The sequence below is a fragment of the Salarias fasciatus genome, chromosome 14, assembly GCF_902148845.1.
Source record: "Salarias fasciatus chromosome 14, fSalaFa1.1, whole genome shotgun sequence".
NCBI lineage: Eukaryota > Metazoa > Chordata > Actinopteri > Blenniiformes > Blenniidae > Salarias > Salarias fasciatus.
The window spans coordinates 23,655,929-23,683,081 of record NC_043758.1 but is presented as its reverse complement, the minus strand read 5'-3'; the positions used below and the strand labels follow the sequence as shown (position 1 = coordinate 23,683,081).

The window sequence follows — 27,153 nt, the reverse complement described above, 5'->3', positions numbered from 1 at the left end:
GGCTGTTTGTATTGATATTTTGAAAAATAAAGATGCTTATTTAATAGTCTTGGCTATAAATGAGGTGGTTGCAGTGGATTACGCTCTCGTCTCACGGTGAAAAAAGGGTTAGATACTGGCTGGGCCTTTCTGTGAGAGTTTGCATGTTCTCCCCATGTGTGCGTCGGTTTCCTTCCGTGATACAAAAGCATAACCTGACACGCCAGACGGACAGTTTCATATGTCCGCCACAGAAATATTTCACAAGTCCAAGGATCTGGAGGACTTCAGGAACTGAATCAGGCAGGCCCATCTGCTGTGCAAGGTTAACAAAAGCATGCATGTCATCATAATTGGTGACCCTAAACCGCTCAAAGTGTAAATGTGCGTGTGTGTGTGCGTGTGTGTGTGTGCGCGCGCGCGTGTGTTCTGTGAATTGAGGCAAAGTTTCCAGGATGCATCCTGTTTCTTGCACAGGGAGCCCAGACACACTACAACCACCCCTGCTTGTTTATAAAGACTGATTCACTAAATTAAATGAATTAAAGGAATGAATAATGCATCTCCCATTACCTTTTTAAAGTTCATTGTCTCTTTTGTTTTTATTTTAACCTCCATCTCCTTTGAACTCTGACAACATAAATATTGCAACACTTTCAAGGCACGCAGAATGGAAATGACCTCCGGTGGAGCAGACGCTGGCTCATGGAGTAGTTCTGATGCAGCAGGGTGTTTCCGCTGCTGCCGGCCTGCAGTGGGAGCCGCGGCTCCACTTCCTGATACACCTGTCTGGCAGGTACGCTCCTCTGCGGACGACACGGAGACTCTGAGTCACGGTATCAGGCTATGGACGGGATTTTACCAAGGCTTTGACGCAACAAGTGGGGGAACTACTTTTTGCTTTTCTTTCTTTTTTTTTTTTTCTTTTCTTTGAACGCATCCAGCCACTGGAGCTGTTTTTCCTGAGGAAAATGCTCAGACCCGCCGTGAGAGCGCTCTCCCTGCTGCTGTGCTGGCTCGCCTGTTTCGGTGAGTAAACGGAAACCTTGCCTCTGAAACTATCAAAGAGAGAAAAAAAAAGTTAGCCTCTGCTGCTGTAAAAGTTCACGTAAAGTGTTTCCTCCTTATATTTTAAATGGAAAGTGTCGCGCGCAGTGCGGGGATTATATTTGACGCTTTTTAACAAGGTTGAATCTCCCTGAGTGTTTACGCAGCAGCAATGCGTAAAAGCAGACGGGAGTCCAAGGTGAAGGCAGGCCTAGTGGGAGAACCGGCTCCAGCCTGGTAAACACCACCACACGCCATGTTTTATTGAAGGAAACTATAAACTACTGAGACAGGGTGCATGAAATACTCAGCTTACTATAAGGTGGAACTTAAACTGATATCTTCAGTATAACTTACACTATAGTGTATATAGTATCTGTTGATATGCTGCAGCGTTGAATTTGTCTCATGCTACTACAACAACTTCTTATGGTAATAAAAAGATAATGGAGGCAGGAGATTGTCCAGAGTACAAAATCCTAACATAGTCTGGAGCTGTGTATGCAGCATGTGGTGTTTGTTTTTATGCAGAAGCCACGTGAGTTCCAACTGGAGAAAGTTTATCTGTAAGCATTTCACATTTCTTATTAATGTAATAGAAATCTGCACCACTGTGTCTAAAGCACACCCATGAAGACACAGTGGCAGCTCAGTTACTCTGTGCCTATTTTGTCTAATGAGTTTCTGGTTTTGGAGTTGCAGGAAGTTTCTTGCTGAATGTTTTTTTTCTCTCAAATAAATGTCTAGGTGTCAACAGGACCATTGAAGAGCTGCCAGCTTCCCAATTCTAATTACTAGATTGTCAGCATTGCTGCTGTTTTGAAGTTCAAATCCAGTTCTGCCTTCTTGGTTTTTCAGTTTGACCTCTGCTTTTATGAAGAGATAGCGTTGTTCATGTGGACTCACTCCCCCCCAGGTATTTTTAGATGAATGCGGCTGATGGCGACGTATCTCCTACCCTGTTGTGGCAGATAAACTCTGGCCTTATCATGGATGTTGGAGTCCCTGATGAAACCAGTGGTGTCAGTCTAAAATGCTCTTATCTGCTGATCTCAGGCTTTTGTAATGGGGGTATTTTTTCATTTTGCTTTTGGCACGCTGCTGTTACTGTCAGCGGCCTCGCCGGTCACTCAGTCAGACGTCCATTGTGACATATCTCAGCAGGCATCAGATTAATAAACATGAACACTGGTTCAGGAACAAAATCCCTGCTGCATGAATCATACAGACGTTTTGTCACACAGTCCTTGAAGTGAACCGTCAGATGTAAACAGGTTAACAATGATTAGCTACAGAAACAGGCAGACCTGAAGAATGGTTTCCAGCATTTTTTTTAATTTTTATTTTTGTTGCGTGATATTTTAAAAAGTTTTTTTTTAAGTAATAATTGAATATGGAGGGTTTAGACCATGGGTGTCAAACATAAGGCTAGTGGGCCAAGAAGCTCCGATCTGGCACACCAAAACACCAAGTAAATGGTAAAAAAATTTCAAGAATGTTTTCTTTGAAATGAACAAACTCAGCACAATATTAAGACCTGAGCTGAGATATTGGTGATGCTGCCATAAAAGATAGCTACCTAATAGCTGACATGCAAACTAGAACCAGCCTCAAAGCCATGCAGTCAGGGTGAGTTTGTGAAAACAGGCATAATGCAACAGCTTTAGGAGTGTTTTGGGGACATTTCACTGTATTTTGCAGCAGAAGGCTTCATTAAAATTGGCTTTATGTTGAGAATGGAGTAAATTTATGTAGTGATTGATTGGTTTTGTGAAATTGTCGACATTTTCATGATGCATACTCAATGCCATGACAAAGAAAACTTCAAAGTTTTAATTTTAAAGCTGATTATGGTGCTGTTTTACTGGTCCGGGACATTCAAGATGAAATTGGACTGTATGTGGCCCCTGAACTAAAGGGTTTGAGCCATGGTTTATACCCACTCTGTGATCATCCGAGCAGATTGACTCTTTGAGCTGTGGAGTTTCGAGGAGCTCATGATAAGTCTTGGTAGAATCTCAGAATCTGGAAAGCTTGCCATGCAGCTTCAAAGCCTGCAAAATAAAGCCAATTATTCAGTTTCTTGAGCCTCCTTTGTCTCTTGTAACTTCTCAAGAGGCCTTGGCAGTCATCTGCTGCTATAGTAGAAGCGTTTAGTGCTGCAAAAGGAAGCATCACCATAGATTTTGAACAATTTTTTGGTTTTTATAAGTCTGATATTGACTGTTCATATCAAACACCTCTAGTGTGAATACAGCGAGTGCGGCTGGTTTTAAACTACAAGGATGTGACTAAATAAAATATTTTCCCAGTAATGTTATGGAGGATAAATTGGATATTTGGTAAACATGTTAACCATTTCATGTCTTTAATTGTGATTTGTTGCCAAACTGCATCGCCCTTCTGGCGTCAACTTCACTAAGCGGCCATTTCTAAAGAGTGTAGCAACAGTGCTAAATCCACTGATACTTGTTTGCTAAACGTTCAACACTTGAATATGCAAAGATTTTGAAATAGCCGACTACATGTTGACTGTAGATTTTCATAGATCAGACTATTATGAGGCAAAAAAGATATGTCAATTCAGATCACGGTTCCAAAGGGAGTCGTGATTAGAAGTCAGAGACCAAAGAAAGCCAACCTGCGCACAGTAAAAACTTGATGGATTTTGATGATAATGAAAACACCACACCTTAGTCTTAATCTTTAAATTACTGTAAATTCTATTAGTAATACCACTGTATGGCTGACCTTTGTGGTTTTGGCTGCTGTAGCTCTGTGTCAATTTAGCTGCAGACCACGAGGATAACATTGAGCCTTTCAGCATTGCAGGGATTTCCAAACAATTTACAAGATGCTGAACAAAACATACTCCAGGCATAAGTGAACGATATCTCTGTGAATATGTTTGAATGCAGATATTTCAGACCTCATACCTCCTTACTGTATGTCTCATATGTTAGAAATTTGTAGTATTTTTTTTTGCAAATAATCTTCTTATAAAAGAAAACGATGCAGCTCTTGTTCATGAGAACTGCTGAGGAAAATGTCCTGCAGCTCTGTGGCTGGATACACAGCTCTCAGTGAAACGATAACAAAGAAAATCCATCCAAAGAGACACGGGGACAAAGTCTTATCTGCACCTGACAGCTGCCGACAGACAGATGTGTAGCAAGTCTGTCAAACCGATCAAGAGCGGTTGTTGAGAAACTGGTATTAGAGTGTCACTCACCCTCTTGTTTACCAGTGAGGCCTGGCTGTGTTGGCACTGTCATGCCACCGTGGTGTGAGAACATTAGATGCGATCATTCCTGCTGTGTATTTACGGATTTTGTCCACAGTAAGAAGTTCAAATGTCACTCACAGTGGGGTTTTTTTTCTTCTTTCTTTTGTTTCCTTTATTTTTCCACCTTGCCCCCACCCCACCCTCGTCTTCCGTGACATTTGTATTTCTCTTGTCCTGTCGTTTACTCTACCTCCAGCTCCCTCTCCAGTTTCCTGTATCTCAGTGACTACTCCGCCGGAGCTCCATGCGTCTCGAGGGGAAGCGGTCACGTTGTCGTGCACGTTTACTTCTATAAGTCGACCGACCAGTAAAATGACTGTTGACTGGTCCTACAGGCCCCAAACTGGAGGTCCACCACAGACAGTGAGTATATAATTTGAAAACCATGCTTTTTTTTGTGTAAATGCAAACAAAATGTACATTTTGTCTTTCTTTGATGAATAAGTTAATTCATTACATGATTCTGCATTAGATTTCACAAATAAACTTGTTTCATGTAGAAAAAAAAAGACCAACAATGCGTTTAGTGCTGCAGGAACAATCTCATGTCTCCTTATAATGTGAACCAAGGTATATACAAATAGTTCTTTGTACCTGCTTTTCTTAACGTTAAGTTATGATTTCTGGCCAGAGAGAGCTCAGTTTTGTCAATGGTTCCTGATATCTCGGTTCAACTCTGTCTTTCTCAACCCCAAGTGCCTGTGGTGGGAGGATATTGTTTCTCTACAAGTAAATATTTCATAAAAACAGAAAACAGACAACAAAGGAAAAAAAGAAAACGGGTGAAAAACAGCCAAACGTACAGTAATCAGAAAAATAGCAGATGCAGCACTCTCACTCAGTGCTCACTCATCCCTGCGCACTTTCTAGTTCTGATCAGCCCCATGGTGAGAAAAACTGATCTAAAGTCAGTTCACCGTCCTGATGGATGGAGTTGGTATCATTGAAAGGTTCAGCCGAAAGCCGCAGACACTACAGCTTCTCAAGAAATGCAGAGTTTTCCTGCAGAATCCCAGTAAGTCCACGTTGTCGTCCAGTGGATTAAATCTAACCGGTATGGTCCAGCACGTCTGCCTCTTATGTACTGTGCTGTGTCTTTCAGCTACAGATGCCACTGTAAACCAGTGTCTGAATTTGCTACAGAAAGTAAAATGTAACATCCTGTTGTTAAACTTCATGCAAAGATGACTGACTGTATAAGAAAAATGAAGTGGGAGATAGCTTCAAATTGTCCACATAGATTTTAAATAATTGATAGCAAAACAAGAAAGATTTGTGAAAGTGTGTTTGATGAATTTCTGTATTTATTTCATCTTGATCGCGGACCTACCAGGCACAGTTGCGTATCTGCGCAATAGACAATGAGGGAAAACTGGCTTGACTTTACAGTGACACAGTGTCCTCCTTTGCTACACTGTGCAAACATCATTTGTTTGAGGATCAAGTCGGTGTATTTGCTTTCTCAAGTATCTTCAGTTCTTACACCCAAAAACACCTGTACGCTTGCTCAAAAGCTTCTAAAACGCCGTAGCAAACTGCAAGTAGTATTTACACAAATACTTTTGCATTGTTCAGCTTAATGTTGCAGTGACGTGCCTGCAGCTTCTCTGTCTTTCCGTCTCGTTTTGACGCTTCCTGAGCAGGCCTCAGTGGCTGGACTAAGTTGATTTCCCTTCCTCCGGAATGGGACGGCGGTCTCGTTGGAGACATGTTCAGATATTTCCCTCTCAGCCCATAACGGCACTCAATCCACCAACCCGCAACACTCTGGGTTGAGTTTCACTGACCAGTACACACAGAACATGCACCACATCATTTAAGACGTTCCATTTGTGCTTGGAGATAGCCATCGAGTGTGGTTCTGTGTAATTCCATTTGGACCTGGGGAATCCATAGTGTGGTAGCTGCAACCCTATATGCCATCATTTCCTATAGGAGCACTCAGAGTTAAGTAGAGGCTAATGCTTTGTGGCTCTGCTGATACGGAGTGCTGTTGGTTTGGTCATTAAGACGTAGTTGTCTGGCTTTAAGGTGTGTGGAGAGACAGTGAGGAGGAGGAGGGAGACTTTGTGCACGTGTTTTGTCAGCAGATACTGTGGCGTTACGTCACAATGCCACAGTGCATGTGAGTAAAAAGGCGTGTCAGCTATGACTACCAAAGGAGAAACTTACCTCCCGTGACCACATTTTATATTCTCTTTATCACAAGTGGCAGTTTCCTGATACTGCTCGCCGATGAAATCAAGTCTGGAAGTTTCTAATTTCTATTTCGAAGCCTCCATTTACCTCCCATCCAATTTCATTAGCAGTTTTGGCTGCTTTATTGGCCTGTGTGTCTCTGGCCATATATCACAGTGAGTGAGACCATGAATAAGTATGTGCAAACCTCAGTCAGAAAATATCATTTTGCTGCCAAAGCTTTCCTGTCAATCGGAATTGCTGCAGTGCTTCAGTGGCTTGCGTAATTACCTCAGTCTTGATGAGAATTAATTTTGCAGATTGGGGAACCAGAGGCTGGATGTTCAATCAAATATTCGTGCAAGCTGCTGGTAATGAGAAGATTTTTGCAATTGAATTCTGTTGAACAATGTTACATTTAAATCTGCCACGGAGCTGTGAAGCCTCGGTGTGTGTAGGACTGGTTAAGCCAGTCAAAGCTCCGGTCTAAAACCTCTTGGTTGTAACGTCGCTGGTCCCAGTTGGAAAATGTCGACGTCACGTTGCAACACTACTCACAAATTTAAAAGGACCGCCGGGCCTAATGTTTTCATTTCTAGGCTAAGCAGACGCTCACGTAGTCACGGACTTCACACTGCTCTCGTGCTGCCGGAGCGCTGCCAGGCCTTTAAATGATCGCTGGTGGATGAACAGCTGGCTTCATCTCTGCCAGAACTCCACTCAGTCTGGAGAATCCATTTGAGAGACACAAGGCTGTAAAGCCATAAAACTGGATATGGCAACTCCACATGCTTTATATATATCTTCCTTTTTTTTGGAAGCTTGTTGACACTGATCCAGGTGTTTTACACCCTTTAGATAGTAAATGAATAAAGCTCACACGAGGCCCACTATCTTTTGCCTTGTGTTTGCACGATCTTGATTTGTGTGATAAATCATTGTGGAAGTCAGTGTTTTATGCTATTCAAACACAGTAGGAAGTTAAGCTTGGATTTTTAGCAACATTTTATTCCATTACAGTAATTTATTGTTAAATAATTGTTAAACGACATTTTTTTTTCTATTTTTTATTTCTTTTGGGGGCACAGAGTGAAACAGGTTGGGGGGAGTGCGAGCTGTCTTCCCTACTGTTACATTAGGTTTTGATTTTTTTTTTTTTTTTTTACTTTTTAAAAACATTTTTTCACTGATTGCCTTTTCTTTCTAATTTCTTTGGTGGAAGACTTGAATGCTGCAGCTTGTATTAGTAGACATGTATAATTTTCATTAATGCTTATATTCTTAGCTCTCTAGCTTACGTCAGTGTGTTGTAACTTTCTAATGCATATTATATTTAATAATTAAGCTTTCATAAATATTTATTAGTTGTATTGATCATTAAGATTTATCATGTGATGGCCCTACGTTCATCTTTATTAGGTCAATTCCCTTTTCATGGGTAATCTCAGATACTACACCGTGCTTTTTCCCACGAGACCGTCTCAACCTTTCAGATTTATTTCTGGTCACTGTGAACGTCTTTTGTGTGGCACGGTACCTTCAGGAGGCAGTTTTGTCAAATGTTGTTTGTGCTGCTTGAAGCTGTGTTTGAAGATGGTAAAGTGTTGCCTTGAAGGGTCACATGTGTTCGATTAGTGGAACGTAGTTATTTTGTTTGGAAGAGCCATCATGTGCCAAAGAACTATCTTCCACATTTACCAGCATGATGTTTATGCTGATTACTAAACTTGTTTTCTGAATGACGCTAAGCTTATGAGATCTGAGATGTTCAGTCCATTACAATTGTCATGATGTAAACTGTTGGCCCCGGATCGCGATCGGCTCGAGTGTTTTCAGTCGCTGGTATTTTCCAGTCTGATTTGTTATGCAAACCGTTGAAGCTCTTCTCCATGAGGCGTTTACTGAAAATGGCTTACTCATCACTATGCTTGGATTGCTGTGCATTTATCTCGTCATCTCCATTACTCATTGGACAGTCGGGATTTGGTCTGTAGTGTCCTGCGTTTGCTTTTGTTCTGCATTCAGGCCACACCAGAAGGGCTACAGCTGCTCGGAAACCAGCTCTTAAGATTGGCTTTGACACTGCTGCATCACTCTCAGGTCAACATAAATATGAAAGCACCATTGGTGAAGCTTTTAAACCCTGTTTACACGACAACATTTCAGGTTGTTTTTGTTTTTGAAAGGTTTTGAAAAGAAAAGCTCTACTCTCTACATTTACATGGCAGCATATTGAAAATGATGTCTGTTTACACAGAAATGGCAGAAATGCTAAAAATGACAGTTTGTATCCACCAGTGGGTGATATTGTTATTGTTACAATGCCTCTGAGCACCTTTGTCGTGTAAATGGGAACCTGAAATGCAACAACAGTTTTACATTTTCACTTAAAAACGTGATGAAAACGGGCCCTTGGTTTGTTTTAGATGTGTCAGATTGGTTGTACAGAATGCTTCCTCCTCTTGAATCAGGCATATTGCAGATAATACAAACGGACTGTTTTTGTTTCCTACTTGGAAATATTACCTCTCCGTTTACTTACTAGCTGCTGTGTTGCTGATGCTGTTGTGCTGGGACTCTTACATGGCCGTGTATGGCATGTCGCCAAACGGTGGGCAACTTGCAGCTGTCATTAAAATAGAAGTAATCTAAGCTGATCGGCTCGGTGGTCGCAGATCAATTAAAAAATGCTGAACTCAGCAGAAATATAGGCTGCTTTTAACTGAGAGAAGTGACACTTGTGTTCTGCAGCTGTGAGTCGATACAGTTCAATGTGCTGTCAGAACAGACATATATATACCTTTAGCACTGAGTGATTTTGACTTACTGTTCTCCTAAGGCCTGACACTCACCAGACGTGTTATCTTTATCAGAACATTCTCTGGAACTCTGGAGACGGATGTGGAAAATCACTGTTCTTCAGCAGTGTCCGAAACACTCAAAGCAGCCCTGCAAACTCATTCAAGTACTTTTTTTCTCCGTTATTCTTATAATTGAGCTATCTGCATGTCTGAAAGCATTTCTAGCTCATGTGACGATTGACTGTAAAAAGAAAAAATATATATATATATAATAAATAAAGCTTTGTTTTAGCCATTTGATTCTTTTCTTAGTTTTTAAATGTCTTAACAGCCTTGTGCCCTCTTATCTATCACATCTGCTTTTACCATATCGTCCCTTGTGGTTCCTGAAGTCCTCCGGCAGCGGCCTCTTGATTAGTAATTTTAGATCATTTAATCTATTTTACTATTTATTGCTCATATCAATATAGCTTTTTGCATTAAAGCATTAGAGTTGCTACATCTCCCTGTTCTTCACCTGCCTGCAGCCTCTGTCACTGATGCCAGAGGGTCCAGTCCGGCCCCTGAGATGACTGTTCAGATCGTTAATAGGTCATTATTGTATCTTTAGTTGCAGCAGGATAGAAAGAGACATTTCATTTTATTTTACAATAGGATGCTCGGTTTAGAATTGGCATGATGTTGAAATTGCACTTATTTTGAAGCTACTATATTTTCATTCATGTTTTCTTTTTATTTGGTGTCTGTGTTGCAGTTTGTTATTGACTTTGACCCAGAATTTTATATGTGGTAAAAATGTATTAGGAAAACAATCAAGTTTATATCGAATATCTCCCAGTTGTACCTGTAGTCTTGCCTTCATTTCATTACCCCCTCATCCACCCACGTCTCTATCATACTCTGGATTTCAGTTTTCAAGCAGTTCTGGGTCAGCCTCATGTAGGAGTAATGAAAGGATGGAGTTTGTTATTGCAAACATATCGACGCGGGCTCTGTTGAAGCCAACTGCACTGAAACTGAATGTTTGAGAGACCTGAAGGGATGTCGCTTGACTGTCGCTCGATCAGATTCTTACTTGTTTCTGAGTGAATATGAAGCCCTTTCTGTTCTGCTGTGAGCAGCGTGGCCAAAAGAAACTGCCACCGCCATCTGTTGTTCCAGACAAGGGAGATTCGAAAGTGATTAGTCTTATCATGTGCCTGCTGAACATGAAAATTGATCATTAACTTAAACATTTTTAGGTTTTAATCTTCCAGTGAGACGTAGTCCATGTGGCTTGATTTAAAAAAAAAAACAAAAACAAAAAAAAAAAAACCACGCAATCCATTCCATTTGTTTTCACCTTCCTTAATCTTAATTAATAATTTCTGATTGTTTTCTTTTTTCTTTATTTCCTCCAGTTTTTCCACTTCTCCTCGAAGGCTTTCCCCCCACCCGATGGTCAGTTTGTTGATCGTATCCGGTGGCAGGGTACCCCGGCGAGTGGGGATGCCTCCATCGTCTTGACCAACGCCTCCCTCAGCGACAACGGGACGTATACGTGCTCAGTCAGAAACCCTCCGGATGTCCACGGCTCCCCAAACTCACACACCGTGCTGACGGTCACACCGAAATGTAAGACCGTGCACATGCATTTATTGTTGTTGATGTTTTGTTCTTCCATTGAAAATGCCATAATCCATTCTGCTTGTTTGGTCGTGCAAAATGCACAAGCTGAATGTTGAACAGACAGGCGCAAACACACACTGTTTGAATATAAAAATCATCTTTACTTCTCAAACATGCATAAATTTAAAACTCTTATCACAGTTGGTGTTGGTTTTACTTCAGGTGTTTGGATTTGGCTCTTCTCAGAATTAGCCGCACTGCTGTGAGCATGCCTGGAAAGTGAGGAGTGCAAAGTGTTTAAAGCCCCACTGCCAACGACATATTTTTATTGAAGGCAGACTAATCCAAACATCTCGGTAGTGTTTGTATGAACCTCTCATTATGTAAGAATTTTGGATCATCCATCTTAACCGGCTTCAGCTGTGAACTTCCCCGTAGACGGCTGTAGGCAGGGATGACTGAACAAGTCTGATTGTCCCGGGTTGGATGGTGGAATTGACACAACTCTCTCATCTGTCCAGTAACAACTTCAGTTCAATAGTTTCTGAAATACAACTTAAAGTATCCAAGCCTTATGAAACGTTTCTGGGTTTTCCAAGAAAACGATCTCTGTTTAGTTACAAATATGGACAAATACTCTACGCTGAACATGATACCAACCACGTAATGACAGTATTTCATGTCTTTATTGAAAACAGCCTTTAGACCTGCACATTGCTGCTGGTTAGAGAACGTGATCCCTGGACTCTTTGACTTTTCAAGTCTTGCTTAGCAGCAATGACTTCAGCTAAATACTTATGAGAGGTGTTCATCAGGCCTGCACAACATCACAGGGAGGGTTTGGACCATTGTTTCTTACGTAACGCAGCCAGATTCTTTTCAACAATTCATTCAATCTTATTTCACAGCATCCCTCACTGTGCCCTATCTGTATACAGGGAAAGGCCTAATGTGTTAGATCCTCCTTGGTAACACCGTCCAGGCTTCTAGATTTTATAGTGAAGGTCTTTTGGGAGCTTGTGCTTCAAATGAACTACAAACTGAAAAAGCAGCTCCAGTACTTCCTAAGTCATGTCTCAAGACGCTGTTTGATAAAGACATGAAATATTACTGAAAAGTCAGATTATAATAGACGTACATTAATCAAGTAGCTTGACGGAGATTTACTATTTTTTTTGCCACTTTAATGGCACTTAGTCTTCTGTGTGCCCTTTAGGATTTGCTTAAGTTAACCGCAGCTGTTTCTAAGTTTGTGCTGCATTTACATACAGTTTTTACTTGTGTGTGGTTCAAATGAAACACATCAACTACTGTCTGCTACAGTGCTACAATTTTGTATGCATATGAAGACAAAATCAATTTCTAAGTTTATCCATAATACTTATGGACCAGATTTATTTCCATGTGAATTCCCTGCGTTTGGATACAGAGATGCAGAGAAATGACGCCGGGCAGAGCAGTGGCGGGACCAGCAGACGGTCACTGTCATGGATCCTAAAAATGCAGACATTTGTGAGAGAGCTAGGGATTAAAGTCACGTCGTAACATTAGAAATTAAATTAAAGTTAAAAGGCCGTTCTTGCACGGTTCAGCCAGTTTTCACTGACCTTGATCCTGTGAAGTGATCGTAACGGTGGGTTTTCTGACCCATTACTTTTAGAAGAATGCACAGATGTGAAAGCGGTGTCAGTCTGTTCAGCTCATCCTCCCCAGGGAAGTGAGTAAGTGCACAGGTAGAGATGTTTTTTTACATTATCTGTGAGGTGCACTGCGGACTTTGTCTGTGCAGTGAATTCCAGTGCAGGTGTGTGTGTGATCATAAAGTTCATGTGCCGGACGACTTCATCTTTCCCTTCTCCTCCACTTCAGCGCCCAGCATTCGTTTCTCCGACACTGCCGTCCTCCTCTTTTTCATCCTGCTCCCCTCCGCCATCATCACCCTCATTCTGATTGGACGGATACTCTGTCCCAAGAAGCAGCCGAACCAATCCAAGGCCTACAGATCACCCATAGAGGTCACCGAGGGGTGAGTAGATTTATTCTTCCAATCAGCAGTGTGCGTCTCCCCGGGATAGAGACGGTCAGGGAAGGCTATGGTGGTCACAGATGAGTTTCTGGATTGCTAATTTGGTGAAGGTTGAAAAGGAATTTCAGTTTGAGATAAGGGTTTGATTTCAGGCTGGTCAGCTGCTGTGGTTCTGTGGTTAGAAATCTTAATGTAAACAAAAATGTGTTTAGCAAGCTGTTATTTTGAATGTGCAACTTTTATTTTCTTTGCACTCTTGAAGCTGCAGTGTATTATTAAAATGTATTCAAATGTGTAATTTGTTTGGGCTTTGTTTTGGAAGTTAAATTGCTTTTCAGTCTTCAGCATCATTACGTCAAAGTGTCTGATCTGGAGCATTGTCAGCACTCTTCACCGAGACAAATGTCCCTTCAGTCCAGGAACACTAAGACCATTGTTCCACATGTAACAGTATATTTTTTGTCATATATGTGCTCTATTGTGGATTTGTCTTTGGGGAGAAACCGCTCCATTATTGACTTAAAAACTCTCTGCTGGATACTGCAATACTGATGCGCCACTTTACCACAGCTTGACATCATCTGATAACTTCTCAGCAGAAGAACTATTCAGAAAAGCAGAATAATGTCAGCTGGGCACAGACTTTATTTTTTTAAGACAACAGCAACAGAACTAAAGCTTACTGCAAATTATGCTGTAAGCCAGGAGTCTGCAACCTACAACATCTTTAGTCCTTCCACAGTGGCACTATGAAGCTTAAAACTAAATGTTTAAATAAACGTTTTTATTTGCACAACAGACTCATTCTCATAAGGATTCTAATCTCATTAAAGTGGCTAAAATAGCTAAAACCGGGAGGAAAATGTGCAAAGTCTAAAAGACTTGACAACCCAAGATAAATCCCTCAAAACAGCTGAAAGAGACTGTATTTTAGAGAACTGCGTTGCTGGAGGAAAACAATGTTCAAGTCTTGGGAACTAAGATTTGTTACAGTCAGTAAATAACCAGCCTCTCATGGAAATAAAAAAAAGTTTAATAGTCATTTTAATCAGTCAGTCAAACTTTTTTATAGCACTTTCCATACAGGTCAATGCAGAACATGCAGCACAATGTGCTTCACATTCAGGAAAACTATATTAGTGTATAGTGATGCACAAAGGGAGGAGTAGCTGTAATTTCATTGTATGTAGGATATATAAAAACAGTGAAGCTATTCTGTTGTATTCGAAAAACTGTACAGCCATCTCGGCCTCACCCACACAATTTATTTATATATTCATAAGTTTGGAGCTGAAAATGTCCCAGTAAATACGACTTTTTTACCATATAATGAACACAGACATGACGTAGTGTCCACGGTGGCAGGAGACTTCACATTGGAAGGGGTGGGGCTTTGGTGACGTGGGCGGGGAGTGTAAAGGTGCGGAGCACTGACGGGTTGGGTTCAAGGAGGAGGAGGCAACACACCTGGTTGGAATGTCTGCATGACAGCTGTCGGTCACTGTGTCTTAATAAAGGCTGAATAAGAATATTTGACTGAGCTGACAGCACTGAATTTACAATTGAATTGCATTTAGCTATTTTGAACATAAAAACAAACAGGATTGTTCAAATAATGTGTTAAACAAAACAAAAACAGTGCCTGGAAAGCAGCAGGGGGAATTACTTAGAAATTCCTACCCTGTTCTCATGATACACATTACTAGTATTGACCTGTGGGAATGTTTCTCATATTTATTTATTTGTCCTGTGCAGTAAACAGTTGTAATTTTGGTGACATTAAGTCAAATTCGAAACAGAGTAGGAGGAAAGAAAAAAACATCTTTAATACTCTTTTCATGACACCTTAATGCTTCTGTTTTATGCAGTTCAAATTGTGACCTAGAAACACTCGCTTGTCATGCTTGGTCTATTCTCTATTAGCACATACTTGAATTTTTTTTTTTTTTTTTGCATTGTTTACATGACACATTTATGGATGTGGGAAACCTGAAGCTACGCAACACATTTGAAAAATTGACTGAGAGCACTTGGAGGAATTCCCACTTCTGTTGATACTTCTTTTTATTTTTTTTCCCCCCAAAGCTCTCTGTAAAAAAAAAAACAAAAAATTCCCAAGCTCTTTGTAATATTTAATCTGCTGCTCCAATAATCTTTTGGGGTTAATTTAATCAGGATTGAGGATAGTGTTTTTGAATAATGTGCTCGTTTTGGTTTTAGATTCATTTATTTTAACCACTTTTAAATTGCCACTGCCTGGCTTTAGTTTCAGTTGAATTTCTAACTTGGGCTTTCTCTCACAATGCTACTCACTCTCATAAATTTCACACAGCTTTTGGACTTTAATACAGCTCCTTTCCAAAGCCAGAGCTTTCGCTCCTTCCTCAAGCCAAACCAAACGGGTTTAATTTCCACAGACCTCATTATCGTGTCACTTCATCTTCACCACAACCAGCAATGACATCGTTCCACCAGGGGAGGCAGCAATGAGCGGAGAGCTCAATTTTCTGCAACGATTATAGAAATGAGGAAGATTATCCTCAACATTCATGTTGGACTCCTGCTGATGCTGCTCCAATTGATCTTTAATGTGGCAGACGTTTGAAGTTGCACCGAACGCACTGTTAAAGGGTAACGCCACCGAAAGGTATTAGAGCTACGGCAAGCCAAAGGAACCAGATCAGAATGACCTTTCCTTCTCGCTTTGGTTCAAATGATTGGATTCTACCACAGTGTCGTACTGAAGTCTGCAATGAAGATTTTAATTTGGTCTAAAGCAGTGCAGAGAAGTTTGACCCCAGTGTTTTAGACTGTTGCCATTACTAACTGCCTCTGCTGTCCATCTTCCGTCCTTCAGGGAGGAGTACGGCTATCACCCGCCTGCAGCCAAAGCAAAGAGGGAAACCTGCTGTGACCTATATCTGATGGTACAGTACAGAACGTTTAGTTTCAACTCGCTGTCTTCCACCACATAAATAACTTAATGAGACTCGTCTGCGAGATACATTTCACGTGTTTAATTTTACATGTCCTGGATGTCTGACAACAGGGCTTGGGGGTTTGTGAAATATTGATTTTTCCAAGGCAGTTGTTTGCACGTCTGTTTTATCCGACTGATGGTCTCTTTTTACTCCCTGCCAGGATTCGGACGATGAGTCTCAGTACTACACGCTAAAGAAGAGGCCTCCCTCAGATGACGGCTATGCGGAGTCTCAGTGCTAGAGAGCCCTGGTGGTGAAGAGTTGTAACTGCAACCTGTGGACCTCATGATTAGAGGCATCAAGTGGATTTATGTCTTCTTCTCCACAGCTCACCACTCACCCGGTCACTCTAGGGAGGAAGTTTACTTTTTGCGGTGACCCTTCTAGACAATTGCACCGTTGCGTTTAACACGTTAAAACATGCAAATGATTTATATTTTTGGCCCACAAGTTGCTTCACACAACAGCGCAGATAAATTGAGCACTACAGTGAGCCGAGTGAAAAGAATTCCTGAAGTTTTGGTGTTGCTAAGTTATTTCCCACTTTATTTAGTCAGTGCAGTAGCGACTACAAAATGACCCCGAACGTAGGAACACCAAGAGCGCACTATGTATGTTTTTATATCTCGATGATTTACATGTGTCACTTTTTCATTTTGAAGGATATAGATAGCGTTTTGTCTAATTTATTGCCTGTGTCCGAATAGCTGTTTGACAAATCTTTGTTGAGCTGTAGTGAAACATTTCTGTTTTTCCCTTTTTGAGTAGTTTTGACTACTGATATTTATAGATGAAACTGTCTGTACAGTATATTTGATATCTTTCCAGTCCTCTTTATTTCGCCGTGTCACGTGAGCAGTGAGTATCTTTCTATATGCTCAATATTTTTGGAATTTCTGGTTTTGGCTGTGATCTTTCCTGGATTCAGAGATGCTTGTGGATGCTCTGCTTGCTGTAGTGGATGATTTTTTATTTTTATTTTTAACTTTTTTAAAATAAATTCTTCATGAGTTCCATATCAGAGCTTGGCTGTTTTTTTTTTTGTTTGTTTTTTTTGAAGAAGATCCAATACCAATTTCATGTCGGCTAACAGATAATCTTTACATGAATCAGAATGCTGGTGCCCACCATCTTCTCCTTTGCTCTTACTTTGTTTGGTCTGCTGCACTATTCATGAATGGGGCCTTTTCCACTATTCATGAAGAGTCTTGAATATTCCTTTAAAGGAAAAACTCAGAGGGCAGACGGGAGCGCCGGAGCTTTACTCGCAAATTACGGGAGCGTCTGTCTCGTCTGCGCAGTTGTAGGCCTTGAGAGCTTCGATAAAGAACCTAATAAACAGCCGCTGTTGAAACAGGCGCAAAGAAAACGATAAGTCCTCCTTCTGTCTCCTTTCTTTTCTGGGTTTCTTATTCAGACCCTCCAGGCTTAAATAATTCACACACTTGCTGTGGTGGAACAATTATCATTCCTGCTTCATCTGAACTACCATGGCAACAGCTTACACATGACAGCCAGAGGAAAAAAAAAAAAAAAAAAAATTGAACAATTGATTGAAGAAAGAAAGTACCCGGCTGACTGCCCACTGGACTCAGTTTTGTGGTTAATACCTTTCTGGATAGAGGTCACAGAATTTTCTCATTTCCAGGATGAGTTGATAAATTATTACTGCCCAAAAGAAAAAAAACCCCAACTCAAAACATGGGTAGAGAAAGACCTATTTACTGTTCCAACACGACATCCGCTTCTTTAAATGCTCAGTTCTGTGAAACTGTCTGTACAGCAGCTGTTTGATCAGGCTAATGTCTACCTGTGGGCTTAGCAGAGAGGATGATCCACAGTGGATCAGTGCAGCAGATTTGCCTCATTTGTCCAAATTTATTTCAGCTGCTGGGTATTGTTGCTGCCTGGAAGACCTTAACGTGGAAATGGAAAAAAAAATCTCACAAACACACAATCTCACACAATCTCAGGAAACTGGATACGAACAATGATGGCCTGAACCTCAAACTGCCTCCAACCTGACCCGAGGGAAGCAGGAAGTCAGGTGAGCAGCACACAGTAGCATTAATATTGGAAAAATACTGATATTTGTTGATTGGTTTGACTCACTGTGTTGGTAAGGAGTAGGTCTAAAGCAGGGGTGGGGAACCCTGGTCCTGGAGGGCCGCAAACCTGCATGTTTTCCATGTCTCCCTGCTTCAACACAGCTGATTGCAATGAGGCTCGTTATCTGGCTTTCTGCTGGACTTGGCCATGAATCTTGATTCGATTCAGGTGTGTTGAAGCAGGGAGACATGGAAAACATGCAGGTTTGCGGCCCTCCAGGACCAGGGTTCCCCACCCCTGATCTAAAGGGTCTTAGAACACCAAACTTCAGGTTCAGGTTGCCTTTGAATGGTCCAATGAGGCCTGAAGGTTGAGCTCACATTCTGCTGTGTGTGGAACAAATTGCACAGATTTACAGGATTTAGTTGAGGGTTATAGTGTCAGATGCTCAACTGTGAAGATCAGGGTTTCAGGCAGGCCTTTAGAGGTATAGCATAGTGTGTGTGAGTGCTGGTGTTCCTCTACACTATGGGCTGTCAGCCTAATTCTAGACTTCTTCTGTGTCTCATGTCACTGTGGGGACAAAAAAATTGAAAACCTCATACAAGTGAGGTTCAAGCAAGTAGGAAGTGAAGTTTTTGCAATCTGCAGGAAGTGTGTGAAAGGCAATATAATGATTGAACACAAACACGTATCCATATGAGAGAATGTGAGCACTGGGGTGCTTCAAAGCTGCTGATTTGATGTATTAAAACCATCATCATACTTTATGTGATATGCTGCCATACCAAGCGTTGGTGTTGGGCGTCCAGATGAATTGAATCATTCACAACATCTTACTTTACTAAACAACAGTAAGATGCATCAAGATAATACGTCTGTGCAGCTGTAACTTTAGCTTTCTGGATAACTACATAATAAAACAACCCTATTTCTTTTCGTCATATTCCACTTCTCCTCAGAGCGGACTGTGGCAGTGCAGTCATATCAGATGTTGGAGTCACGTCTCAGTTCAGGAGTTGACACCTGGTTTCACTTTTATTTTGCCCTGAGTGCTAGTGAAAGGTATTGATTTTCATCCTCCGTGTGATTGTCCTCTGTCTCCTCTAGATCATAGAAAAATAGAACTGGGTAGAAACAAGCGTTACTCTATTCCAACATAGGTCTCAGCCCTCCAGTGAAAGTCCAGACATCTGATATGTACAACAAGTGGACAAGAAAAGCAAATCAAACCAAAGTGCATTCCTCAACTTTCACCACGTTATTCAAGTTCGGGAATAATTTAGAGGTGATATGGCAGAATTACGTTCATTCTACTGCAAACTATTGTCACAGATTTATGAATGATTAACAATGAGCCTTTGAATGACTTCTAGATCAGTGGGCGAATGTTTCAACCATGCAGGAAGTCATATACTTTATTTACACACTATATGAGTTTTGACTGAATAAAACACGGCAAGAAAATATACAAACATAAAGAAACACGCAAACTCCACACGCAATGGAACTAACGGTGGAATTACACATAGCAACTAATCATCTCAAGAAAAAAGGAAACGTGTATGTAGTGCAGTTTAAATTTGATATTTCACCAATTATGTATCACTGTAACTTGATGCTGTGGCTTCTGGCTTGAATGTTGATGCACCTTTATCTCTTTAGGATTTTCTAACACATATCTTAAATGTCTCAGAGGATACATTAAGGTTACTGTATAAAGGATGTGACTTGACATAAACAGACCGTAGCAATTTCTGGTTCTACCGCAATCCGATTGAGTTGAGGCGAGGCGTCAGTGTGTCTGTTCAGCAGTGGTCAAAATAATGAAAGCTCTGACGTTGCTGTTCAATCTGCAACCTTATCTAACTAAATATAGGAATATAAAAACACCTCCAGTTCTCCAAATGGAAATGCATGCCTTATAGAATGATATATATCCTTGCATGTTCTGTTGAGTCTCTTTGTGGGTTTTTTCCAGGTCCTCCATCTTCCTCCAGCAACATGCCTGTTCGGTGACTCAGGCATCTGTGCGCCTCTGTTAGCTCTGTGATGAATCAGCAACCTGTCTAAGGCATACCATGTCCTTCTCCTCGTGTTAGCACTGACAGTCTCCACCTTTACACAGCTCTGCATGTCTAGAGACAGAAGGAAAGACACATGCAGGGATAAACAATTGTGGTTATCTTGGAGATGTACCGCTGACTTTTTCCATAGTCTGTGGCTTTGCCTTCTCTGGGGCTGCAGATGTATTTTGACAGCCATCGTCCATTGTTAGGCTTTAAAAGACAAAATGTGAAGCCACAATTATACCAGGTAGATTTATGCTTCACAGCTCGGCCCGTCACGTCTTTGCCTCATTGTGATGCTTCTTCTGACATTTAATCTTATCAGACCTTCCCCTGGTTGATTGTCAGTTGTGGTTTCTTTCCAGTGGTGCTCAATAAAAACCCTGCTGAACGGTGAATCGTTCTCCTGTATGCCTGACATTTTGGCTGCTCCCACTTAATTTTTTTCCCCCCGTCTCTTATTTCCATGGTGATGCACATTATGCATCGCTGTAGGGAAAATATATTACCGCAGGTCGGTCACTTCGGGGATAATAACACTGTTTGGCACGAGCGGGTCACTGACATGTTGTTTGTTGTAATATAACAATGTCAGTAATTATTACCGCTGCTGTGTCAGTCACTTGTCAAACAACTGAGCTTCACCCAGCAATCTCATCGCATTTGTTTTCACTCTCAGGCCTCCCTAACGTTTTGAGCTTGATTAGTGGAGTAATGAGGTGGCTCGCTCCTCTCTGATGGGTGGATTTCTTATTCAGCTAAAGGACAACGTGATCCGCATCGAGGACCTTTGATATTTCTGCAGTTACCTGCCCCCCCCTAAAAACTGATCATTTATCACCTCTTTAAGATCAAATAGAACTCAACATCTAGAAGTGATCCGAATCAAACACTGGGTAAAAAGAGCCTGTTTTTCACTCTCAGAAGCCATTTGAGAAAGCTTAGTGCTTGCTTTATTCTTGATGATGTTATTATTAAGCAATTTTTTGGCATTTCGGCTTGCCACAAATAGGAAATTAAGTGACAAGAGGAGCTCTGGTGAGTTTCATGAAAAGGCCTTTTCTTTTCTTTTGTGGATAACTTGCAGTCGGCACATTTACACGTGAGTCTGATTGGCTTCCACAGATACGGTGACCTTTTACACGGCACACGAGGAGATTCATCACAGTCGGTATGAAAGAATAGATGCTCAACACAACAAGCAGAATGAGTTCACAGGTGCTGCAGGCCTGCTTTAAACGTGCTTGTATATGTGTATACAAGCAGCTAATTTAGTTTATAGAAAGACAACAATCCCCTGCAGCAACCGCAGTATATTCCTGGCAGTATGAAAATCCATCTGCAGTCTGGCCAATACCTTTTTTTTTTCCCCTCTCTGCAGAAGATTCACTGAAACAGATAAAACACTGTTTTGTGAAGAATCATAATCAAATCAACACAGAATCCAATAACTTGACAACAGCTGCTAATTTGACAATATACTGAGTAGTATTAAAATGTAGAGCGTGTTAACAAACTGTAAGCTGGTTATCAATTATTTCTGGACTCGGTGTTCAATATTAAACAGCAGTAATCAGCCGACAGCACCTTTTGGCTGTTTCCCAATACTGGCAGGACAGTGTGACATTATTGATCGCTGTGGTCAGTGGACAACAGCACATGCAGCAGCTTAACACAGCAATCGAATGAGCAGGACACGCATTAGCATGTTTGGAGAAGGTGCAGCTCTGTCAGGGTGGGTTTGACACCCACTCAAACAAGTCCTGGGTTTGTATAATCCAGAGGTGGATTGTTCTTTATTAAACTTTGTTTTCTCACTCTGTGTTTTTCCACTGCCGCCCCAGCTTTGGTCTGATTTTGGCTCTTGGAGGTCTGAGTGTTTTGATTTTTACTTTTCATTTAGACGACCTCCTCATCGTCTGATTGTGTTTTGTATTACCCTCTTAAAGGAGTTTGCTGTGCCTCCGTTGTTGGGATTTGGTCTGAAGTGATTTGCCACTTGATGCTCAGATGCTGATGCTGCAAAGCTTTTCACCGGCAATCAAGTTGTTTATTTTCCTGGGTTTAACAATAACTTATTAACAGCAGCAAAAACTATTTTTGTTGTTGTTGTTGTTGTTGTCGTTCTTCCTCAGCATTTTTTATTGAACTTAAGAATTTCTGAAGACAAGTTCATGATTTTGTTTTTGGTCTAAGACAGGGGTGTCAAAACTGGCCTGCAAGAGGTTCCAGTGGAGCTCAGGAAATGACTGAGCAAATTGTAAAAGTAAAACCCATAACACAACCTGAGCTGAGATATCAGTGACGGTATAATATAATACAGTGGTTATAGGATAATTTATTTATTTAGTTTGACATTTCATTGTATTTTTTGCTCCAGAAGATATCAAAATTGTTTTTATCTTGAAATTATTGCAACTTTCAAGTATGAACTGTGTGGTTTTGCAAAAATATTGACATTTACCGGTACTTAATGAACACTCTGCACAACCACCACAACAAAAACTGAAGTTTTAATCTAAATGTTATTATGCCGCTATTCTACTGGTCCAGGCACTCAGCCCCAGCTGATATAAGGCATGTCCATCCAGAAGACAGGCTGTGGTGTCGAAGGACTCTCACTCTCTATCCAGTTGTAACAGACCGTAGGCAAGAAAAAAGTTAATGTTGGAACTGGAATAAGCTGTTGAAAGAGTTGATGACTTGTGTGATCTGAGATTTTCCTATCATGTTTACCTTACTGATGAAATGAAAAAAATATATTTTTGTTACAAAACTGTAGGACAATGGCAAACATAGGAGTCCTGAGCATACAATCTGGAAAGTGGATTAAATTTTTTTTTTTTTATTTGAAAAAGTCAGATGGTATTGTCATGAGCACTTTTAAATCTCAGCATCATTGCAGGTTCAGACATGGAGCGAAGTGTTAGTTCAGACAGGCACGGAGTCAAGCTGCTGGCCGAGCTCTCATGCAATAGGGGCGTCCTTATCACGCAACCTCACGCTGCTGATCGGTTCCCCGCCCAGCCAGACCAGCTGATTATGATTATGGGGCGTGTATTTAAACTGCCCCGGACCCAACCGGAATAGCAGAAAGCCGCCACCTCTGAGCCTGGTTCTGCAAAGGTTTCTCCCTGTTAAGGGAGTTTTTTCCTTTCCACAGTCGCTTATGCTTGCTCATGTGTATCTGTTGGGCTGCTCTGTAAAGGTGTCTTGAATCAACCATGTTGTAATTGGCACTTGGTATAAGCTGACTTGAATTGAAATTGTGCTTGCTCTGTTCCGGGCGTTCTTGCAGCCGCTCTCCCTCCCTCTCACTCCTCCAAGTCGGCTCTTGGATGGTGGGGAGATCTGCACTCCCTGATTCTGTATTTTCCCGCAGGCGTGGGGAAGGGGAGGGAAGTCCCAGAACAGAGCTACTCCGCCAAAGTCAAATTGGTCGTTAAGCTCGTAATTCCATTGGTCTTCATTCACAGGCACGTAATCATCATGTTTTACATCCAAGCTGTTGTAATTTATGTTGTCATCATGCAATCATTGTTACTCCAATGCTTTAATTTTAATAACATTTTTGACAAAGTGATCCTGTCTGAAATGTGATTTTCTCCGATGTCTTCTCACAGTCCCAAACGTAAAGTCACACTGTTTCGTTGTATGATGTCTCTCTGTGATGTGATCTTAATTCTACCTCCACCTACAGTTAGTCGGGTGTTGTATTTGGATGAAGTGAAATAGAAGATGGATATATTTGAAATGTTATGTACAACCTCATGTTTGTCTGGGTTTCATTACCTACATACATGGGAATAAAGCTAGATTAAATATAATATTCAAAGACAATTTTTAAAAATCTCCTTATTCTATATAATATGTTCTTCTATCAAACTGTTGTATTTTTCTTTTGACTCTGCTCTTCTTTCTGTTGACGGATGAAGACCACCCTGTATGACTCATAATCTTTTAATTCTTTGAAGTGTTATGTTTCTGCACTCACATCGGGCACACAAAGCTTTTATTGTGTAACAATACTGCAGAAATATCATTGGAATATATATTACCTTCTTTCATACTGTCAGTTTTGAACGGAAATGTCATCTTTTTTTGGGCATCATTTTCAATGCAGAGCGGGCGAGGAGAGAAGCTCACCTTTTAACTACTCATTTCAACATTTGTCCGATATAACTTGTGAGCTCTCACCATTCAAACTGCTTAAACAACATATTTACTTAAACTATGTGCAGTGAATGCATTGTCTAGTTGAAGAAAATGGACACTTTCTGGTCTTCCTCTTCTTCTCCTTCCCTTTCTTCAGCTACTTCTTCTCTTGTTGTTATTGGTAGGTATTAAACAACTTTTGGTGCGTCACTGCCGCCCGCTGATACCTCCAGCAGCTCCAAACAAGCGTCTAACCGACTTCCAGTGTGTGCAATTTGCAACTATTTACAATTTGATTCACCAATAGAAATTATTCAACACGACGCACATCTGTCTTTGAAGGGTGCACCGCTGGGAATACAACTAATGCCTGTTTTCATCGTCTGTGTTCACCCAGCACATCTGTGTTTGCAAAAACTCCGTGTCTTCAGTTTCTTTGTAAAGATTAAGAGGGATTCGGGAGATTATGTGGAGTTTGGTAGCTTCCTCCACCACTGAGGAACTATGGGAGTATAAGGTCTAGACAGTGACTCTTGATGGAAGTGCCTGGTGGTATTCATTGAAAAAATAAAGTGGAAAACATTGAGCCTATGGCATATGAGGCATATGAAGTCAGTCATTGTAAATAAATGTCAAGTTTGCGCAGGATACACTGAAATCCATTAATATCTTTAAAAACCTCTCGTACAGCTGTGATTTGTTGGGCTGTTTCAGTGCAGAGGCTCAGTGGGGGCCTGTGAACTGGCAGATATTCAGCCAGAATGTGCGTAACTGTGCTAAAGCAGAACGGGGCAGTGCTGGGAAAGACACAGTGCACACTCAGCAGAGCTCCGCGCCGTCACGGGGTGTGTGTCGCACGGCCTGCCGTGGACCCGGGATGACACACAGTGATGATGTAGTACGGCCGGTAATGGAGCTGGATTCTGCTTGTGCGGCAGGCGGCGACCACCGGGAAGGCTTGTGGCTCGGCGGTGCAGGTTAATGGGTTCCCCTCAGTGAACTGGAAGTGGAATAATCCTGTAAAAGGGGAGAATAGGAGGCCGCCGGCCCCTCCGGAGGTTTTTAACGCCCTCCTCCTCTCCGTCTCCATCCGTCCGTCCATCCATCCTTCACCTCATTCTTATTGTGTCTGCAGCATCTGCTGGTGTTTGCTGGTGTCAGAGCGGGGGTGGGGACTCTTCTGCCACCACAGTGCAAGTGTGTGTATGTGTGTGTGCGTGTGTGTGTGTGTGCACATTACGAAAGACAAATACAGTGTGGGTGTTTGCATGGGCATGCGCCTGCAAGTCTCACAGCATGTTAATGGATATAAATGTAGTTAGGGGGATAATGCACGCCTAGTGCCCGCTCATTAAACCAGAGTGTGTGCAAATGTGGACACAGAGGGGGGAAAAAAAAAGAAAAAAAAGAAGACAGGGAGGCGGGGGGGTGAGAAAGGGAAGCAGTTTTGCCTTGCATCGTCTGCCACACCCGGCCTTCGTGCCTCCTCCTCCTCCTACCTTCATTCCTCTCTCTCTCTCTCCCTCTCTCTCTCTCTCTCTCTCTCTCTCTCTCATGCACACATACTCCTCCTCCTCTGCTCTTCGAGTCTATCTGCTGGTGTTTCCATGAGAACAGAGAGCGCTGGGTATGTTGGGGGGTGGGTTGGGAGCGCGGGTGACGTGTCCTAAAAGCACAGTGTGTGTGCGTGTGTGTGTGTGTGTGTGTGTGTGTGTGTGTGTGTGCGCGATGCACGAATGTGCTCTCGAGCATCACTGCTCTCTTTCACACGTCTCTCCTGGCAGGAGCCGCTGCCCTCGGCCGTGCCAGAAAACGCGCTTTTGGCACCACCGTGTTGAGCTTGCCGCTTTAAAAACGCTGATCTCAGATCCAGAGAGTCTGTGAAGAAGCCCGAGCAGTCACAGGGATGCAACTCCCATCTGGGAGGCACTTTCTCTTTATTTATTTAAATAAAGATACCTTTGGGTGTGTGCAGAGAGGAGAAGGGGTAATTAAGAGAGAGTGCGCCGCTTGCTTGAGGTGCTGAGAGAAACAAACTTAAAAATGAATAAAAATCCATATCCATCAGGGTATAAATTGACTGGAGGCATTCAGTCAGTGATTAAGGGAGAGCCGTTTTAGGGTGGGGCCGCAGCTTTTTGCTGGAGCCAGGCTGAAAGGGAGGAGGAGGAGGAGGAGGAGGAGGAGGAGGGTGAGAAGATGTAGAAGAGGAGTGCTGATCTAAAGGAGGTGGGGGGGTTCATCACTATGAGCGAGAGGAGGAGGAGGAAGAGGAGGAGGCGATAGTGCGAAGGCAAGAGAAGGAGGAGAGAAGGATGGAGAGAGCGAGGGGAAGGGAGGGGTTTAAAGGGTGGGCTCGTAGTCATTGTCAGGCAGGCGAGTAAGAGGGAGTGAGAGAGTTGCACCCCGGCAGACCGACTGAAGAGCGCGTGTGTGCAAACTGGGATGAGTAAATGTACTGAGCGGCTTAGCTGTTGATACAGCCAGAGAGAAAGAGTGAAAGAAAGAGAGTGAGGGAGAGAGAGAGAGGGAGTGTGTGTGTGCAAGACAGAGAGAGGGTGAGAGAGAAGAAGTGAAAGGGAAGAAAGAAGCAGAGAAGAAAAAGGGAGGATACTACAACTACAACTATGCTGTGCTGCATAAGAAGAACCAAACCGGTAAACTGCTCTCTCTTTGCTTTATCAACATTTTCATCTCTAGTCTTTAAATGAAGCGTCTGAACTCTGAACTTTTGGATTGTTGGGGGAGAAATGGGCGAAAACCATAGGTGTGATTTCCTCTTGACTCCGGGCCCGGCTCGTCTTTATAGAAATCCGTCCACGCAGCCCAGACACGCCTAGTTAATGTGATTATCCCGCATGAATGGATGTTGCCACAGTGCCTCGCAGACCTCACACTGTACTCTCAGGGAAGAGGGGGACGACACTGTAACTCGATCCCGGGCAGCCGGCGTTCCCTCTTATTGATCAAACAC

At 42.0% G+C, this 27,153-nt stretch overlaps 2 protein-coding genes across 2 annotated transcripts in view; both read left to right on the top strand.

Moving 5' to 3' along the window:
• The first annotated feature begins 758 nt into the window (after nt 1–758).
• On the top strand, nt 759–16,929 carry mpzl3 (myelin protein zero-like 3). The gene is made up of 6 exons (XM_030108007.1): nt 759–1,008; nt 4,509–4,675; nt 10,692–10,905; nt 12,769–12,925; nt 15,783–15,852; nt 16,067–16,929. Exons 1-6 carry the CDS (start codon nt 951–953, stop codon nt 16,145–16,147), a joined length of 747 nt encoding a protein of 248 aa, XP_029963867.1. The 5' UTR covers nt 759–950; the 3' UTR covers nt 16,148–16,929.
• gap43 (growth associated protein 43) overlaps nt 10,240–27,153 on the top strand; it is a 31,131-nt gene continuing 14,217 nt past the window's right edge. The window contains exons 1-2 of the mRNA XM_030108008.1: nt 10,240–10,252; nt 26,750–26,836. Coding sequence (XP_029963868.1) covers nt 26,807–26,836 — 30 coding nt within the window. The 5' untranslated portion in view covers nt 10,240–10,252; nt 26,750–26,806. The remainder of the gene's footprint in view (nt 10,253–26,749; nt 26,837–27,153) is intronic.

Bases quoted from the DNA above. Each gene is read 5' to 3' on its own strand.
- mpzl3 (XM_030108007.1), top strand. From the start codon at position 951: ATGCTCAGACCCGCCGTGAGAGCGCTCTCCCTGCTGCTGTGCTGGCTC. The intron at 10,906-12,768 runs GTAAGACCGTGC...CCTCCACTTCAG, and splicing joins GCTGACGGTCACACCGAAAT to CGCCCAGCATTCGTTTCTCC. The intron at 15,853-16,066 runs GTACAGTACAGA...ACTCCCTGCCAG, and splicing joins GCTGTGACCTATATCTGATG to GATTCGGACGATGAGTCTCA.